Source organism: Betta splendens, chromosome 24 (assembly GCF_900634795.4).
Source record: "Betta splendens chromosome 24, fBetSpl5.4, whole genome shotgun sequence".
Taxonomy (NCBI): Eukaryota; Metazoa; Chordata; class Actinopteri; order Anabantiformes; family Osphronemidae; genus Betta; species Betta splendens.
The window spans coordinates 13,967,127-13,986,640 of NC_040901.2; the positions used below are offsets into that span (position 1 = coordinate 13,967,127).

Genomic DNA, 19,514 nt, shown 5'->3' on the forward strand with positions numbered 1-19,514 from the left:
AAAATTTCCTTTTAAATAAAGTTGATGATGATGATTATGATGATGATGATGATGATGATGATGAATCAGGAGCTAGATCAAAAAAGTGCCAAACGAATGAGGATTTGATGCTTCCTGCCTTGATGCAGCTGATTCTCAGCAGCTGTACTGGCCCAGACGAGCCTTTCAAACACCAGGTGATTTACTCACGACTGTAGAACTAAAACATTTGTTCCTAATAAACCAGAAACAGCAAGAATTTGAACTCAAAGTGTGACGTCCGACTGCAGCAGACTTAACACAGCAGACATTCGATCCATCAGCCGGTGCCGAGTGCGATTAACAGCAGGCCTGAATGATTTACTCGTCATAAAGAGATTTTTATGAATAAACATAACTGCCTATTGTGTATCACTGCATAAAACGGAGCAGCGGAGCCAGAACAGCTTGCGTCACTTTGGCCACACAGTTTTTAACGGTCATCGTGTCCTGCAGCCGTGATGCTGGAAAACTGTAGTCTTATGAAAATGTCAAACATATTCTCACACTTGTACCAAAGCAAAGGTTATAACAGAAGGTGTAAATTAAAAATGCACAGATTTGATGTGACACCTATCTTTTATGACAATGAACCCGGTTAAATATTTATTTCACTCATCTTTTGTAGCTGCACAGAATAGGAAGTGTTGAACAGGTTAACAGGAAAGGGACAAAGATAATTATGAATCGAAATAAAGAAAAATAAATGAAGCTTTATATTTAAATGTTTCTGACAAACTTTTATTGACATTCTTATGCCATGATAAAAATCTGGTGATCAATTCTAAAGGTTCCGACTCAGAGGGAAATGCTGCCATCTAGTGGTGCAGCTCTGATCACGTATAATAGCTATAATTATTATTACTAATTAATTACGTATTTCACAACGGCATGTATTTGGATGCTTTGTTTATATTTGAACTTGTCACTTGAAAGCTTTTGCAATGACTTCTCAAATTAAAACTTGAAAAGGTTAATCTTTTGAGGTAGACGAGGCTCTTATTTTGACGGCCATTTCCGCTGAGCCCTTTAATTTCTGTCGGTAACTTTGCTACTCCGCCGATCCGCTGTGCAGAGGCTCCACTGAGCGGCATCATGGAATAAACATGGCCCAGAACAGACGCCTGTTTTTTGACGGTAAGCTGCGACCTTCCGCGGCGCTGCTCCGGAGAACCGGCGGCCCCTTTAGCCGCACGCAGCCCGCGGACTCCGGCCCACGGAGGCACATTTCGAGTCCTGTTGATCGGTCCAACAAATGTGTGGCTCCAGCAGCTAGGTGGCTAACGCTAGCGTCATAACAACCACGCTTCCACAGGCAGCCGGCGGCGGCGGCGGCGGCCGCTGCCAGGCCGGCTCCGGGGCCGCGTCTCCGGCCTGGGGCTGAAAGGAGGAGCCGTGGCGGCTGTGCGGCGTAGCTAGCGGCGTTAGCCGTGACGCTAGCTGGGTCTGCAGCTGGAGCTGGAGGCAGCCACGGCGGACACAGGCCTTCCTGTCTGTGGCAGGCAGTTAGCCACCACACAGCAGCTACACAACACAGGCAGACACACAAAGTGCTCCAGTAACAACCCGATCACCCGCGGTTCGTCCCGTCACCCGGACTCGCGCTGCTCCCCCACAGCAGCCCGCTAGCCCGTAGCCTCGCTGCTAGCGTGGACAGACTGTAAACATCGTGATAACAGTGTCGTCTGGTTTTATTGTTCAGTCACTGATGTATTTGAGCAGGAGGACACAATGACAACACCTGCCTGCCCACACTGCATCTGCCATCAGTGCCTTGCTCAGCGGCTGTGGCACTGAGCAGGAAGCGGTCTGTGTGGAAATTTAGTTTAGCCTCAAACAACGTGTTCACTCGAACCAAACAGATCTGGTTGAGTATTTGTTACTACACAGTCATATTTAGGTCTCAGGCGTCTCTTCCTTCCACTGTTTAAGGTTCGGATGGTCGACAGTTCTATCCTTGCTCCTTCAGCTGACTCGGACTGACGCACCTGCCTGTTAACACTTCACATCCTCTGTCCTCGGTGTAGTGTGACTGATGGCGGCTTCGTTGCAGGACCTCGTTTTCAAACGTCATCTCTTTAAGCTCTTGCTTGTTTGCTGCTTTTGTCATGATTTGAGGGACAGATTTAAGGGTTCACAGCTGGACCGGACCCAGGTTAGGGTTCGGTACCGTAGTGAGTCAAAGCTCAGAAACCCGAGTGTAGTTGGAGTCAGAGATCCACAGTCAGCGACTTTGTCCTCTGTGATGTCCCAGTGTTGACGTGAAGCTTTTGTGTATTTGTTATTGGGAAGATTTCAGTTGGGGCTCTATTGTGTTTGTGTGGGATTGAAGGGTTCACTGCTGCTAAAAGCTGAAATGGAGGGTTGAGTAGGAAGCAGCGGTTTCCCTACATGCTCTGCTGCTGGAGCACTCTGTGTCTCCACTGTGGTTAATCCACCAGTGCAGCTGCACAGGGAGGGAGGCAGGCCATTATGCATGGATCTAGAGAGGAGGAAGAACTTGGGGAAATGTCTCCTCCTGCTCATTTTATCTGTGAGTGTGCTGAATAGTGACCACAGGGCTGTAAGGTTGAGGTGTGTGATTAAAGCCAAGCTAAATTAAAGCAGTCACTGGTACTGGAGTGTTTTAATGAACTCCTTTAGTAAAATGAATCAACTACTTGTGTCTTTAAGCAAAGAAACTACACTTGGTTCCAACACGTCAGTGTCAGTTGATTGTTTTCTGGGGAGGAAACGGGAAGCCACAGTGTAACCATGGCAACCCGGCTGAACGTTTGTGCCTCAGTAACTTTTCTGTTGGCTTGGTTGTTTATTCTACTTTAGTTTGAGGACGTGGACACAGTTACACGTGTACTACAACAAAATGCACAATAAAGAACAGGCAGAAAAAATAAAAAGGCCAAGTTATGTAAAAAAACATCAATGCCACAAAAACTCTGATTAATGAACTACAAACTGAAATCGACCTCATTCTCCTGTCTGACGTAACGAAGACTAAACAAACAAGCAATGTGAGCGATACTGACAAACGTTTGATTTAATAACACAACAAACCTGCAACCTTAAGCTGAGTGTTGAGTAGATGCTGTGTGTGGAGGTTGACAGCCAGACTGATCACTGCTTCTGCTGCTGGATCCTTTATTGTCTCGTCTCTCTGCTGAATATTTTGCACAAGATCTATGTATTCACCTTTATAATTAAACAACCCAGAGTGATGTCCATTGACAGATTAAGGCTTAAGTGTAATTACACCTGCATGTCACTTCACGGCCTCTCTGGGTCCAGGTTATGAAGCATCAGTGCAGTCGAGGTCTGGGTCAAACCGTAGCGGGTTTGTAGTTTACAGGTGTCTCTGTTTTAATGTCATCCAGTAGAAATGATGGGTTCTGGGGTGTGGCTCCATGTCTTGGTCTTTTCTCCCTTCACTCATATGGTTTGTTGTTCAATTCAAGCCCTGGATAGATCAGAGACCAGGCTGGATGGAGGGTTCAAGCACAGCTGGAGCTTTTCTCGCTCTGATGACAGTGAAGAGGAGAGGAGGCATGAGTAAGCACTTCTCTGGTCCTCGTTTCCAGCACCACCACAGCGGTGTTCTACGCTAAAGAATCTCAGTCAAACGCTACACTTCATTGTCCCCACTGTTGTGCAGACGTGTCGAACTGTTGAAACCGCATCAGTGAGCGTCACGGTTTCTTTCTGTCCTCAGTGTGAGTGTGGTGAGCGCAGACGAGATGGACAGACGGCAGCCGCCCTCCCCAGAGGAGAAAAAGGTAAACTCCCCTCAGTCTGGTGCTGCCAGCGGCTCCCAGACGCTGATATGGCTTTAGTTGAGGAGAGGTTCAGGCTCTTTAGTCCGTTCTGTGACTGTAGACACTTAATTTGTCCTGACGGCATCTTCATTAACGCGTTCCTCGTCTGTGCAGTCCCCCACCCTTAGGCACTTCAGTCCCTCGGATCCCTTGAGAACATATGAGAACCGGTCAAATAATCACGTGAGGCCTGTGAACAAGCGGCTCAGGTAGAGTGGGGACTGCTGATATCGTTGCTGATTTGTGTGTGAGTCTGTCGTCACGTTCTCCTTCTCTCCTCGCAGCTCCGACGTCCCTCTCACGGTAGCAACATCCTCCCCTGCTCCCAGTAAAACCAGCTTCCTATTCCTCAGTCAGACGCCATCGCAGGGAATCGTTCTACAAGGGCGTCACTTTCAGCACGCACAGGTTCCCACCTCAATAAGGAAACCAGTCCAAAGGTAAGACGGCGCCGGGCAGCGTCTGCTCCCTTCTTTGTCAGAAAACGCACATCTGAGACGTCTGTTTGGTTTCTGTCTTCAAGCAGTCTGGACTTAAAGGAAAGGTAAGGCTTTGATCCAGACCAGGCCTCACCTCGTGCTCCTCTTCTCTTCCTTTTGTTGTTTTTGTGTTAACTCTGCTCATGACCACACAACATTGCGATGAGCTCTGCGGTACTGCTGAATGTTTGTGGCGGCTTCGGTTCATGCGGATAATCAGAGGTTTCAGTCTGATTTCAACGACCTTCTCCTCCTGCAGAACCGACCTGTCATCCACACAAGCTGTAGAAGTCGACAGCATCGTCCTCACCTGCCCCGAGATCCCAGGTACGGCCGCCAGCATGGAGCCATGACCCAGCAAGAAACCAGGCGTTGTGCTTTAGAGAAACACAGGATATTACAAAATTCAAATAGAATATGTAGAGAATAACCCAGAACTGCTTCACTGCATTTGAGAACGTCTCAAAAAACCTCTTTATTCATTATCACGGTTTCAGCAAATGAAACCCTGAGCATCAAACGTCGAGTCCAGCAGAAGCGGAAGCCATTGGAGGATTTTCCTTCTCAGGCCAAAGCCGCAGAGGTAAGAGAAGCCCAGAGACTTCATTACCCAGAAGCCCTGAATGCCATGGGCCACAAACATCCTCTTTTGCCTCAGCAGCCTCTTCGACCGGCCGTGTATCGCACGCGCTGCGTGAAGTGCAACAAAGCGAGCGACGCTTGTGACCGGTGCCAGACCTGTGGGCACAGTCTGCTGCCGTGTCAACAGGTCACGCTCTCCTCCCCGACGCCTCGACCGCCCATCAGATCCCAGCTCCCGCCCGGACCGAACAGCCTGCAGAGCCCTTACAAGGCGCCCACGGCCATGAGGGCTCCCCGCGGCGACACCCTGCCCCTGCGAGGAACCCTGCTGCCTCTCAACAACGGCCGCGCGCCCCTGTTGGCCGGGACGTCCAACTGCAGCAGAAGCAGAACCCTGGTCAAGGGGAAGAGGGCGGCGTCCCAGCAGCACCAGCTCAACGACCCCAGTAAGTAACCAGAGCAGGAAGCGGAAGCAGCTCGTTTGCTCAGACCTGCACCAAAGCTGCAGCTCCTCCAGGACCATTCGAACAGTGACACTGAGCTGATCCCAGATCAGGATGTTCCTGTGTGTGACTAGGAGGAACGAGAAGGAGAGTTTTTTAAGAGACTTCCTCCTTTACATTATTATTTTTAGACTTCTGGATGTAGTGTAATGTGTGATAATCAACAAGATTCCCATCAATCAAAGGACAAGAAAAATAGGACACATCCATCTGTGTAGTGAGGATTTTAAATGGACAAATCTGAAATGCAACTTTGTCCCAGTTTCTTTGGTCAACACACATCAGTGTTCAGGAGACGTAAACACAACATGCAGGCGGGGAAATACAAACTAACGCAAAATAAGAACCTGCTGATGCTGCGAGTTCCAGATTACACCTGGACCTAAAAACGCTAACATCTGAATGGTTTGTTGGTTCCAGTCGTCTTGTCCAGTGACGATGAGGAGGAGACGGACGGCGGCGGGACAGGAAACGTCAACAGACTAGACAGCGTCTCCCCGAGGCCCGCGGACTCGGCTCACTCATCGCCGGCGCCGTCCGGAGGCCGAGTGGAGGCGGCTGTGAAGAGCGCTGGGGAGCAGGACGAGGCCGGGCCTGAGTTTGTGTTTGAGGACGTCAACATGAAGATCACGATCCCACGGAGAGCACGCATGAAAGATCAGGTGGGAGCTGGAAAGAGTGGTCGTCTGCTTCACTGACCTTGAACCTTGATCCTTGAACTGACACGTGAGTTTTTTTCTGTACAGTTCGGAAACCAACCTCCCGCTGAGAAGTTTTCTCCAAGGACAAAAAAGCCCAGGTTCGTGTCCACTAAGTGTGACAGCATCATCCTGGACTGCCGGAGTGTCCGAGTGGGAACGCTGCGCAGGATGGTGACCAAGCCGGTCGTGGTGAGTGCTTTGCTGCTCGGACTGAAGGAAACTCAAACCTCAACCACCCACAAAAGACTCAAGTCCAGACAACCTGCAGCTGGAGACACTAAGTTTCTTTTGCTGTTTCTCTTTTTCCAGTTCTCTGTGAACCTCATCCAGCTGGAAACTGAAGGTACGAGTCTGCGGTCGTGAGTTGAGTAAATAAGGTTAACTGAGAGCCTGGGCTTTTGGTGGCTGTTCACTCTTGGAGTGAACCTCCCTGTCGAAGCCTCAGACCTGTGTTTGTTTCAGGCCTGGAGGTTTGCCTGCGGGCGTCGGAGCTGATCAGCTGCGAGTGGTGCAGCGTGAGAAAGCTTCCTGTCTTGTTCTTCCAGACGACGGTGGAGGAGTGCAGCCGCCTGCGAACGCACCTCAACATGTCCAAGGAGAAGGGAGGTCATTGGTACGACTGCAGCGGAGATCGTAAGTCACACGTCCACGCTGAACTCGCCCCGATATCTCAGAATCCACCTGTTTGTGACAGTCTGCGTGCGTGTCTTTCCCTCAGAGTCCGATGAGAAGTACATCGTTCTTATCTTCGAGAACGGCCTGGACATGAAGGAGCAGATGATCCTGGAGGACATCTTGGGGGAGATCGGCAGCACAAACAACCTCATCAACTTCCCCACCAAGCTGTCCTTCGAAGAGGCCAATATTCGCCTGGTCAACTACAACAAGGCGTCGAAGCAGAAGGAGGAGAAGGTGAAGGTTCAGCTCATCATCACAGCTCACGTCTAAATAATACAAGGTTTTAAAGTCGGCTTCAAAACAAACACTTCAGACACATGAAACCAGCGGTTCCCAACCTTTTTGCACCACAGACTGGACATTAAGGTTTGGTGGAAACATACAACAAAATAAAATGCTACGACCGGCATATAAACTAAATTCTTTAAATATAATAATAAACGTGAATCCACTGTGAATGCAGCTTTATTAGCAGCGTCCTCGTAACATCTCGTAACACGTAGGTGCTTGGTCTCCAGCCGCTGAAGCAGCTTGAAGGCTCCACTGCCTCGTTAGAGCCGGTCGCTGCACATTATGCAGAGCGGGTTCAATGCGTGCGAACAGCCTGTCAGAATAAATCCATGTTTCCAGGAGGACTCCTGTCTGTTACATGCAGCTTCCTTTACTTTGGAGTCAGAGGCTCTTCTGTCTCCTCATTGGCTCTTTTACGCTGCACAAAGAAACTTTCCAAAGATGTTTGTCTTCTAGCTCAGCGCTTTCAGTTTAGCGGTGATGTGTGACGTGTATTGGATTGCAGTCATTTTCCCAAAATGAAACATCGTTCTCTTCTCATCGAATCTCACAATAAATTAAACAGAAATAATGTAAGTGAAGAACTTTTTCACAGCCCGGTACCAATTGACCGGTACCGGTCCGCAGCCAGGGGCTTGGGGAGCACTGCATCAAACCACTGAATGTTAAAATGTCTGCCGGTCAGAAAGGACCAAACGTACATTTCCCCGTTGCTCATCAGGTGAAGCCGATTCAACCTCCCAGAGGCGCCGCAGCCGCAGCCGCAGCCGCAGCCGCAGCCGCAGCCTCCCCCCCCGCGAGACCGCCTCCGGCCACGCAGGCCTCCTCGCTGGCGCCGCCCACGCTGCCCGTACAGACACGGATGTCCACCCGGCAGCAGGCCGGCGCCTACTGTGAAGAGGACGAGGACGACATGACCGACCTCCAGCCCACCTTCTCCGGACCAATCATCAAGTGAGTCACTCACAATTAGCTTATTATCTGTTAGCGCGCCGGATTTCTCCACAAACCAAGAAATAAACTGGTTTAGGATCATCTAAATGTTTGCATCTGTTGTTCAGACTAAACCTGCATCGTTTTATTCCGACTGTCATCCAGGTTGATGGTGTATCCTCCTCCTCCAGCCAAAGGTGGCATCTCAGTCACCAACGAAGACCTCCACTGCCTTAATGACGGAGAGTTCCTCAACGACGTTATCATAGATTTTTATTTAAAGTGAGTTTATTCAACTGGTTTGTAGCTGAATTCCTCAAACATAAAAACCTTGAACTGAACTGAGTTGTTGTGTGTCTCTGTCCATGACAGATATTTAGTTTTAGAGAAGTTGAAAAAAGAAGATGCACAAAGAATCCATGTGTTCAGCTCCTTTTTCTACAAGAGGCTGAACCAGAGGGAACGAAGGAACGGTCCAGACACCACCAACCTGCCGTGAGTCTCCAGCAGGACCAACACTGTTCTGCTCTTAAGTGTCTTCTTAACGTTTCCCTTTGTTCTCCAGAATCCAGCAAAAGAAGCACAACAGGGTAAAGACGTGGACGCGGCACGTGGATCTGTTTCAGAAGGACTTCATCTTCGTCCCCATCAACGAGTCGTGAGTTTCCAGTTTGACAAATTGTTGAAATGGTTTCAGTTTTATAAACGTCCAGTTTAAACTGGTGTGTCTTCCAGAGCTCACTGGTACCTGGCAGTCATCTGCTTCCCGGGCCTCGACGGCCCTTTGTTTGAGAAGAACCCGCTCTACCACGGCCCCATTCCAGCTTCCACATCAGACGCTCAGCTGGAGGAGAACATCCCGGACCACTGTCGCCCTCTGTCCCCGGACAGAGACGGGCTGGACAGCTCGTCGGAGCATCTGTCCCCCGGCGTCCCCGAGGCGTCTGAGCCTGAGGACCTGGAGAACGCTGCCTTCACAGACGGCCAGCGGGACCTCAGCAGCACAGTGTCCGGCCCCGGGCCGGCCGACGCCACGCAACAGTACACGAGTGAGTGTGAGGGGGAAGTTTACCCATGGACGGTCACTGAATTACAATAATAACAGAGCTTTGTGTTTTCTCAGGCGAGTTACACAGAATCAGTGTTTGTTACAACGACGACACCTACACCTTCTCAGACGAGCAAAGCTCCTGTCAGGTACTGACTCATCCTTTAACCTGCTGGTCCTCTGTCATGTCTCTGTGTGAAGCAGTAACTCTTTATCTTTGTGTGCGCGTGCAGGACGAGTGCAGCGAAGACGGGACTCTGGCCGAGGACACCTTCAGCGCAGACGCGTCCGGCTTGGCCGCCAAGCCGGACCTCTGCAAGCAGTGAGTAGAGACACGCGTGTGGAGGAGGTGCTGCTGCTCCGCGGTGGCTGGGAGGCTGTAATGATTGATGGATGGATGAGTTTGACGGCACGCCTGCTGTTTAAGGCCAATTAATGATATGCTGTGAATGAAGAGCTCAGCTGTCTGTCTGTCTGTCTGTCTCCAGGCCGTGCATCCTCATCATGGACTCTCTTCGAGGTCCGACCAGGTCGACGGTGGTGAAAACTCTCAGAGAGTGAGTTTCACAGACAGACCCTAGTTTTTTGGCTGTGCAGCTTTTTGCCTGCCAGTCTGTGAACGCAGGCGAGCTGGTACCGAGCTGTGCTGCTGTTTGCTTTAGGTACCTGGAGGTGGAGTGGGAGGTGCGTAAAGGGAGTCAGAGGAGCTTCGGGAAGGACGTGATGAGGGGGTCCAGCCCTCGTGTGCCTCAGCAGGACAACTTCAGCGACTGTGGAGTCTACGTCCTGCAGTATGTGGAGAGCTTCTTTGAGGTGAGAGGACATTCATCTACCACTGTACATGTTTGTGACCAGGGAACTTCAGTTTTCCTTTTTGTCGTTTCCTACAGAATCCCATTCAGAGTTTCCATCTTCCAGTGAACCTGTCGGACTGGTTTCCTCAGCAGCGGATGAAGACTAAGCGGGAGGAAATTAAAAAGCTGATCTTGAAGCTTCACACTAAACAAGAACCGGACCAGGTCAGCGCTCCGCTCGGTTCTCTCCCGGAGCCTGACACCGACGAGGATTCCGGGTCGAAGGGGAAGTGGGCGGAGCTAGCCGTGGGCCGCTGAGACCCCCCGCTGCTCAGAGGAGGGAGGCACTGATTGTACGCTGCTGGTTCCGTGTGTGAGACGGTCCTCCACGCCCTCCGTTAACCACAGACATCAAACACACCTTTAAATTTGTACTGAATAAACACCAACTGTAAATATGCAGGAGTTTTCCTGCTGCCTTTGTAATTAACTGTTTTATGATGCATTCATGAAGTGGCTCATTAAGTTATGTTTTCATAGATGTTCTTCTCTCCAGGACGGTCTGTGCAGAAGATGCTTCTCACTCTTGCGTCATTATTTTTTATGCTTTCAAGATGTGTAGAGAAAGAAGAGAATAATAATAAAACATAGAGTTGCTGTTATTTGTAGGTTAACCACCCACTGCTGACTGACGAGCCGCGTGTCGTCTGGTGCTTGTTGTGTCTCTTCCATGTGGAGTGGATGAACGTTTTCAGCATTAAAAACTAAACTAGATGCAAGAGCGTTTGACTTGCCTCAGATCTTTATTGGTGCTGTGTTCAGCCGGTTGTGACAACGGACGAGTTTCACACACGAACGTGGCAAACGCTGGAACCTTAAAAAAAAGTTATACATGAAAAACAAGGCTAACGCCGGTGGGAGTGAGAACATGGCGACTGAATTTTGTGGTTCCAATATTTAATACAGCTCATTCAAACCAATGAGGCGGAGCCAAACCAGACATGGGCGTGGCCAGACCTGACAGGTGGGGTCAAAGGTCAAATATTCTCCAGGTTCAGGCTAAAGTTTTCCTCTTACTGAGCTGCTCCTCTGCGGAACGTATTTACTTTTTGTTGTTGCTTTATGAGAAGTTGCACATAACTGCGAGAATTAAAGGTTTCAGTGGGGCAGCATCAGCGTGTTGAACAGGCCAACAGTACTTTATAAATCCAATGATAGAAGCTTTGGGTTGTTGGCATCAAGCTAAAATGCTTACAATCATGTGGAGAGCGCTCTGACATGCCGTCTGGTATGCAGGTTTTACTGTTGAGGACAAGAAAACTACAGAGGGCGATAAACGGCCCAAATCATGGCTTGTCCTCTGCCCTTCCTGGTGTCAGGCAGGGTCAAGGCCGTCACACCATGATCTCATGACCTCTGTGACCTGCCGCCGTCAGGACGGCGTCTCAGATCAGAAAAATCCCACACCACCAGACTAGCAAACAACGTCCTGCCCTGCACCATCGGAACGGCAAATAAACATTAAGTCGCTTTCATTCAGATGAGCAAAATTAACACTAATGTGCAATATCACTGTGTAGATTCAATACCTCATTCCCACGTGTGTAAATATTACTGTTTGTTTCATCTAACGGCATTCACATAGCTGACCTCAGACGGGCCTTGACCTCATATTTCTTCCAACTGTGTATGAAGATGTGAGTATTTTTCTTTTTATTTATTCTATACCTTATATAGGACTTTCTTCTATTGTGAACTGTTGCTGCGTGAACCCATAATTATGTTGTTCTTGTACAATGACGAATAAAGTTCTATTCTATTCTAAGCATTACTTAATATTTAGTCTTGAGCATTTTAATGATAACTACTTCCTCTTAGCTGTTCATGTGACTTCTGTTTACAGTGACCGACAGTGAGCACAAGAGCAGACAGAGATTAGCACCATTGTTGTCGTCTTTAACATTATCCCAGTTAATCCTGAACCTCCCTGAAGGCGTCACTGCTCAGTGCCAGCAGCCTGGAAGGAACCTTCCCAAATAAATGGACATCATCTGTACGACACCAGCAGCTGATAGAGGACTAACGTTCATCACTCGATTGAGATAAAAATCCACAGAGAATGTCCATGTTGTCCCTAGAATTATTTCTAGATTCCAGAGAGGTTCTGGTTCTGTGGGAAAGAATCCTAAGAAGATAGTGGAACACAAAGCTGTTTATTTAGTTTTATAGTTAGTTCACTGGTGATGTGGTTATTGTTCCTGAATCACAGGTGGAATTAACTACACACGAGACGAAGATGAAGATGGATGGACTTAACTTTAACATGTTACACGACCATGAAGAGAATCAGTAAAGGTGGTTATTGAGCCACAAAGAGACAAACAATGATTAAAACCTACAGAAAATGTAAATGATACTAAATGCAAACACAGAACTCTGTGAACCTTTCCCCTTTTCTCTGCATCGTCTGATGCGAAGCGCCCCCTGCTGTCCGTCAGCGAGATAACCACGCCCCCGCCCCACCTGCACAGAGAGCGCCCCCTGCAGGTCGCCTCGCGCCGCGGACACTGTTTACCCTGCGCGTGACGTCACGGGGCCGGTTTTCCAGGATTGCTGCGGGAGTCGGAGGCTGCAGGGCGGTGTGAGAGGACCAGGCTGCCGGAGCGAGCACCCGCTGTGCCTGTGTTCGGCCTCCCCGCGTCCTTTGGGGGAATTTTCAAACTGTGCTGATAAACAAGCGGCCGAATCCCGGGAGTTGAGACCCAGACGAGGTAGGCAGCGCCGGGAGGAGCGGGATGTTAGCTAGCTGACGGGGCCCCAGCGGCTTCCACACGGAGCCGAGAGCCGCTCAGCGGCGGGGCTTTAGTCCGACCGACGTCCGGGCCGCGCCGCGCCGCGCCGCGCCGTCCTGCGGCTGGAAGCGTTCCGGGGAGAGGAGGTGTTGAGTGGCACAAACCGTGGCGGGGCTCGCTTTGTTTGGAGGACGCGGCGCCGGACCTCATTGAAACGAGCGGCCGTTTAGAACCTGCTGGAGACCCGTGAACGCACCACGAAGGCAGCGCTCAGACGAAGGCAGATTTTCACTAACTCGCTTCATTAGGTGTAATTCGGCGTATAATTAATCCGCTGTGACTGTGTTGGGGGGCTTTAAACCGTCAACTTTACCAAGGAGCCGTCGGCTCCGGCTGCTTTTAAACTTGGATGATTTGATCTTGTTGAGACACGCAGACTTCATAGAGCTGTTGTTCTACTGAGGTGTCGACTCATTGTTCGCGTGTGTGAGGCCGGTGTGTGAGGCGAGCCTGCAGCCCGAGCCTCGTCACGGTGGACGGAGGCTCACGCGCACAGAGCTCGGCAGAACCACCATGACACGCACGCACGCACGCACGCGCGGCTGCGGCCTCTCCTGCTCCGGCCTGGGAACAAGCAGCCACCGACATGCTTTGCATGAGAATAGCAGCTCAAGGCTGTTGTACCGGGGTTGATCCGCGCTATGACGGTAGAAGGCGATCACCTTCCTCATCCGCATCCTCATCCTCACCGTCGTCACGGGCTGGATGCAGCCAGAGCTGAGCCTTCATCACTGGGGCAGGTTATATAAGAGCTCTCATTGTGTTTGTCTTCAGGAGCTGATGTAAAGTCGCTCTCTGCTCCTTCGTCTGTCACTGGCCTGTTGTTAATGTGCTTCCTGTTCCCCGTCGGTCCTGGGTGTCCAGCAGCCTTTCTCAGGTGGAGGCATCACCTGATCCCTGAGCGGACTTTGACTCTCGCTGCTTTTATGACTCAACAGGAAACAATGCTCTCTGTAGCTGGATCAAAGTTCTCTTTGGGACATGACTGCATGATTATGGCAGCGTTGGGGACTGAATTCCTTTGGAACCACTCCGTCCCATTCCATCTTGAAGTCAGACGGCATCAGTGTCAGCTGTTTGAGTCTTGGCATCCTGGGAAATGGCTCATGTTCAAGTGTCTCAGTCGGGATAAGCTCTTTATCAGCATCTTGAGCCATTTAAAACGTGCCCATATACACAAGAAGATGAGGAGTCAGAAAATCAGACAGTTGGACTGCAGCAGGAAGTAAATACCCCGATGGACTAGATATAACAATTACACAGACAATAACAGCATTATGAACAGCAGAAAGTGAATCTGTTTATGAAATAAATATGTGTAAATATGTTTTTAGGCCCTTTGTTGAGTTGCGTGTGTTTTACATAGCACTGAGGAAGCGTCCGGATGAGGCACAGAGAGTCTGTCTGGAGACTGTGTCACTGCAGCATCCACGCGTCTGGATTCAGACACAGTCAACGGGAGTCAGCGTTCCAGCGCTTTGCTTTCATTCTCAGCAGCCGTTGCGTCACAGCCGGCGCGTGTCCTCTGCGAGCTGGGCGGCTCACCGCGGGGGGCTTCCTGCTCACCGCGGGGGGCTTCCTGCCCCGTGAGGAAGCTGAAACATCCTGGAGGTTTGTGGTTGTTGTGTTGATGTAAACAAAGCTGCGTCACAGAACAGATCTGTGTCCAGGTCAGATTCCGTCACCGTCCAGGGAACAGCTGACTTCATTTGAATCTGGTTGTACAGCTGCTGGTAGTTGCTTCTTATTGACCGCGTTTAGGTCCTGTTTAAACCGGCTTCATTGTTGAATGTGACCATCATCATGATGCATCAGTGTGTTGTGTGTGACCGTGTGTATTTGCAGGTGTGGCTATTTTTAGCCGCCCGCCTTCTCTGTGGTGGCAGCAGACCTGTGTTTTCACGCTCACTTTCCCTTCAGCCTGTGACTGACTCACTCAGTCGCATCATGTCAACATGCAAATGCACCCAGCCCATCATTGTGCCATTGAGCGAGCAGTCACGTGTCGCGGCCCAGCCCGGGCCCGCGGGCTCGCGTTGGAGGAGGAGTTGGCTGTGACCCACTTGCCTGGGAGCGGGTTAAAGTGCGCTGGTGAGAGCGGCGGCTTGTGAAGAGCACACGTGGAGTCCAGAGATGCTGCTGTCGACTCAGGCGTGAGGACGGAGCGCGTTCGTCTCGTTGCTCATTATGTTTTGCAGGCTTTAGTCCCAGAGGACTTTGACCCCAGTTAATCCAGCTCTTACATATTCCAGTGACCCAGGAGAACCAGTTCAGGCTGCTGTCGTGTAACATGTAGGGCCAGTGTAACGGTGCTGCTTGTTGCCTGTTACTCAGACTGACCACAGCAGTGGTGCCGCCTGGACCTTCACGCTGGACCCACGTCCTCCCGCTGTGACACCAGGAACCAGTTTCCTGCTTCTCTGTCCCTGTGTTTTGGTTTTAGTGTCTGGTTAAGTCATTGGACGCAGCTGTGGGCTTTGATCGTCCTCGCTCTGAGTCTGTGGAGCCGACGGACGTTTCCTGTTGTTTCTGTGGGCCGTCAGTTAAAGGATCTGCTGTGTTTAATGAAGAGTGGACCACTCGTGCCTCAGACTGTTACTACACTGCAGGGTTTAAGGCTCCTGTGTGTAATGTACAACCTTTTAGCTGCGAATAACCTTTTATTGGTGATAGACTTCGGCTTCAGGAGGATGACTTGTCAATCTTTAAACAGTTTTACAGGGAGTTTTTAAAACATCAGCACTTTACAAATTCCATTGACACCCTGGTGTGAAGAACATACGTGTATGTTAGTGTGTTAGTGTGTAAAGTAAGAGTTCAGTCCTCACATAGATGTTGTTCCGGACTGAGCTGTGGCCTGACTGGAATCAGCTCTGTCTCAGATTCGTCCTCACCCTGTTGCTGTGGGAGCGGCTGCAGGTGAACTGCTTCAAAGCAGCGTCCACTGAAAGCAGAGTTTATCAAGTCACACTTTGATCCGTTTGTGTAGAGCTCAAGTGGAACAAAAGCCGAGGTTTGGCTGCTCAGCATCACTGTTGAACACTCTATTATCCTGACAGAATCGTGTGTCTGCTCCCACGCTGCCACGCTGCGTAGGAGCAGGAAGCCTGAGGCCCGGCCTCTGCTGAACCCAGTCTGAATGGAGCTGGTACCGAACCAGCTGACGCACGTGGGACTTAATGCTTTTTTGTCAAACAGCATCTCCTGATCTGTTATGAGTCCGGCCTCAGAACCTTGTGTCCAGAAACCGACCCGTGTTCTGAAACCCATCACTGTCAGTCCGATCTCCAGAATTCAGGGTCTCTCACGTGACCGGACCCAATGGTTGTGACAGCGAGCTCTGTGAGCCGCGACACCGACCCAACAATCAGCTGTTTGTCAGCACACGAGTGGGTTGGCTCACAGAACCGGGGCCTCCGTTCGGGACAGCTCTTCCTCTGCTGCTGTGAAATGTGTCGCGCTCAAACACACAAAGCAGCAGCTGCCGCACACTCAAGTCTCATCCACAGTTCTTTGTGTTGTGGTCCCGTCCACCCAGACAGGCCAGAACTGGGCTGTGGTTCTGGTGGTTCTGGTGGTGCTGCATTGATCTGCTGATTGACTGTTTGCTGCTGTGTATGTTCACAGTTAGTTGTAAACGCCCCACAGTCTCTGAGCCCAAGTCTTTAAAGTTGACCTGGAGGATGAACCTTACAGTCGGGTCACCGCGGTCTCATGTTGCTGTTCTGTCAACACAATATTCAGAACCACCAGGAGGGTGTTTCATTTCATCAGGCACAAACGTCTGATGGACCTCGTGTGTAATGAGAGAATGAGTCTGGACAGATGTGCATGGAAAATGCAAGTTCATTAGTTTAGCTAATTCTGGTTCGGTCCAGGTGATTCTCCAGTTAAACACCAGCCAGTCTGTGAACTCACTGGACCTAAATCCATTCACGTGGTCGAACGTTGTTGAACTTTTCTGTTTTGTGCTTGTTGCTGATGAATGAACCGGTTTAAGCTCTGTGGTTCAGTAAAGGACCTGACAAATACCACTAAGTCCACATCAGTGCCCAGAACCTGCTGGTGGGTTCAGGCATGACGTCATTGCTGCTTTGCTGTGAAGCAGGTGGTTTTGAGGTATGTTCATGTATTTATGTGCTTCCACTTCCACCAGCGTGATGCATGTGTTTAATTAGAATGTGTCAACACAGACACATGTGTGTGAAACCAAACACTGAGTGTCTTTATGCCGACGCTCAGTGAGTGACTGGTGTTAAATCACAAATAGTAAAGTGTCATTTAGCTCAGTCTGCTGGATCTGTAGGGTTGGACCTGTGGATCTGGGCTCAGGATGCTGGTTCTGACCACTCCACCGTGGACGAACTGCTGGTTTATCTGCCTCAGGTCTCTCCCTCTGAGATGATGTGGGAGCAGATGCTCGTGTGTTGCTCCAGCATCCGCCTCCACCTCACTGAGGATGTGAGTGGATGTGACAGTCCCAGAAAGCGCCGAGCCCAAAGCGTCTCACTGGATTCACACATTGAGGCCAGAGGCTGGGAATAGACTGAAGCCCTCACTTGCAGCAGTTCGATAGCTGCCTGTTGGTGTTCATGCTTGTCTGAATTAGCTGCTTCGTATCAGAGATGAGCTGCGTGAGTTGGTCAGATTAGAAATGGATCTGTGGATAAATTTAGCTGCAGCGTCTGTGATGCTAAATTTAGTTCAGTTTAGAGAAAGATAGAAAAGCAGTTAAAACTAAATTTAGATTCTTTAAAATGAATATCTCATGTTGTTTTATATGTCTGCTCTCATTATGCCACGAAGATGAAACTGATACAGAGCGTTACAGGCATTCACAGCCAATATGTGTGGTACCAGTCGTCCGCCCAGTTTAAAGAGGCGTCGTGTGCAGTTACAAGTGAAAACAAGGAAGCAGCTCAGAAATCGCTTTTGTTTGAAATGAAAACTTCCCCAACGTGTCGGATCCTTCCTAAAAGTCTACTCAGCCACCGCATTTGCTGCTAAAACACCCAGTGATCTATTTAAAATGCACAAACCACCTCCTAACTCCCACTAACCAGGGCACCGGGGGTTCGCAGTCCCACCAGCGAAGCCTCCAGGCCGGTCATCCGTCTGCTGGTGAGAGGCCTGATGCCTCCTCCATGATGGAAGGATGCTGCACCCCCCCCCCATGCTCCACAGAAGGGAGGGAACGACTCACTCACTCACTCACTCACTCACTCACTCACTCACTCACTCACTCACTCACTCACTCACTCACTCACTCACTCACTCACTCACTCACTCACTCACTCACTCACAGAGTTTAGCACAGGTCTCTGGTTCTTACACGTGTCTTTGCTTCCTGCTGATATTTCGATCATCCGCGTTTAGCCGGCGGCAGCACGGCCCAGCTGCACTCATTTAGTCTGATATCAGGATGCAGTCAGTGTTGTCCTCACACCGGTCTGTTACCACCAACACGCCGACAGACACCCATCAGAACAGGTTCTTCCAGTGGAGCTGCAGTTTGATATGCTGGAGTTTACATTGTGGCTCAGCTCAGAACCTCCTAATCGTCCCTGACCTACAGACACTTTAATCACAGACGTGTTGTTTCTGTCTGCGTTTAAGCACAGACAATGAAGCTGTGAAGTAAAAGGAGCCAATTGTGCTGGAACATTTAGAAAAGGCTGATTTTGGTACTTGCTGTCATTTTGTTGTCATTTTATTTTGTGACAGAATTCCAATGTGACCTTTTTTACAGTAAATGTTGTAAAATGCGTCTCTGTCTCTGGTCCTGTTTTCCACAGACCTGAGCTCGGTGCGATGGAGGATGGGAAGCCGGTGTGGGCGCCCCACCCAACGGACGGGTTCCAGCTGGGAACCATCGTGGACATCGGAACCGACAGTCTCACCATCGAACCTCTGAAGCAGAGAGGAAAGGTGAGCGAGCTCAGAGCTGGTGTTCGACCAACAACCTGATCAGGTGACGCTCGCACCCAGAGCGGAGTGAACGTTGTGTGGTTCACTCCTCCAACAGTGGCCTCCAGGTGTAAAATGCTGCACTCAGCTCATTAATCGTTTCAACATGCACACATTTTATTGCTGCAGTTTTATCGATACAAGGAAACGCGAGGCTGTATAAAGGAACCATCAGAGGTCAGAGGTCAGAGTTCAGCGATGTGCAGCCCTTCCTGCTGAACCCACGCAGGCTCGTCTCTACTGAGACCAACACAAGCAAAGACGTGCGAACCTGGTTGAACCTGGTTAAACAGCTGCTCCAACACTCTGACTGCTTACACAGGTTCCTCGGGTCCCTCCTGGACCTCAGAGCTGCAGTTCTGCCTTTTATGTGCTGGTTAATGATTAAATGTGCCACTTAAACTCATGCCTCAGTTTCAGAAGCAGTAAAACATCAATCACTCCAGAGCTGGAGGCTCTGATGTGCTACAGCACCAAATTAATAGGAGGCGTCTGAACAGCAGGCTCTGTGGCAGCTCTGCCCTTGACGATGGCTTTAACTCTCAGAAGCTTTAATGTCACCGTGTCCGTCGTCTTCCCCTGAATAAGCTGAGGCCAAATGTTCCCTCAGGCTCGGCCATTGTTGTGTTTACCGTGGACTGTCATGGTTTAATGGCAGCACAGATCTCAGGGCTCGCAGCATGTTTGCACAGCAGGAGGTGGATTAAAGGTCTTTTACCTGTTTAATTCAGATCATCCGTCTTCCTCGTTGGTCTGTGTTTTACAGTAATGTGGCCGGTAACAGTTTTATTGCCTCCGTCTCCAGGAACAGTCACATCATCCGTTCTCCAGTTATCGCTGCTCTTATCTCTCGCTTCAC

At 50.0% G+C, this 19,514-nt stretch overlaps 3 protein-coding genes across 16 annotated transcripts in view; 2 read left to right on the forward strand and 1 right to left on the reverse strand.

The window, feature by feature from the left end:
• Positions 1 to 19,514, reverse strand: part of LOC114849971 (filamin-A-interacting protein 1-like) — a 32,211-nt gene that overhangs the window by 8,900 nt on the left and 3,797 nt on the right. The window lies entirely within an intron of this gene.
• Positions 1,004 to 10,610, forward strand: senp6a (SUMO specific peptidase 6a). 8 transcript variants are annotated; one of them, XM_029141844.3, is made up of 24 exons: positions 1,004 to 1,155; positions 3,471 to 3,564; positions 3,725 to 3,788; positions 3,942 to 4,036; positions 4,112 to 4,267; positions 4,351 to 4,371; positions 4,566 to 4,633; positions 4,804 to 4,889; positions 4,965 to 5,334; positions 5,812 to 6,053; positions 6,138 to 6,281; positions 6,402 to 6,435; positions 6,555 to 6,725; positions 6,811 to 7,004; positions 7,783 to 8,015; positions 8,160 to 8,276; positions 8,367 to 8,489; positions 8,560 to 8,652; positions 8,730 to 9,043; positions 9,118 to 9,191; positions 9,276 to 9,364; positions 9,531 to 9,599; positions 9,705 to 9,855; positions 9,933 to 10,610. In XM_029141844.3, the coding sequence occupies exons 1-24, from the start codon at positions 1,125 to 1,127 to the stop codon at positions 10,152 to 10,154; spliced, it is 3,255 nt and encodes a 1,084-aa protein (XP_028997677.1). In that variant the 5' UTR covers positions 1,004 to 1,124; the 3' UTR covers positions 10,155 to 10,610. The 8 variants fall into 8 exon arrangements, with proteins under 8 accessions (XP_028997677.1, XP_028997678.1, XP_028997682.1 ...); XM_029141845.3 differs by having other exon boundaries at positions 4,968 to 5,334; XM_029141849.3 differs by lacking the exon at positions 4,351 to 4,371 and having other exon boundaries at positions 1,005 to 1,155; positions 4,968 to 5,334.
• Positions 12,425 to 19,514, forward strand: part of myo6a (myosin VIa) — a 44,572-nt gene continuing 37,482 nt past the window's right edge. For 4 of the 7 annotated variants that reach the window (XM_055506594.1, XM_055506596.1, XM_055506597.1 and 1 more), the window contains exons 1-2: positions 12,426 to 12,607; positions 18,484 to 18,616. In XM_055506594.1, coding sequence (XP_055362569.1) covers positions 18,500 to 18,616 — 117 coding nt within the window. In that variant the 5' untranslated portion in view covers positions 12,426 to 12,607; positions 18,484 to 18,499. Of the gene's footprint in view, positions 12,608 to 18,352; positions 18,373 to 18,483; positions 18,617 to 19,514 lie in introns of those variants that run through there. The other 3 variants (XM_029141974.3, XM_055506595.1, XM_041069597.2) reach the window with 2 other exon arrangements.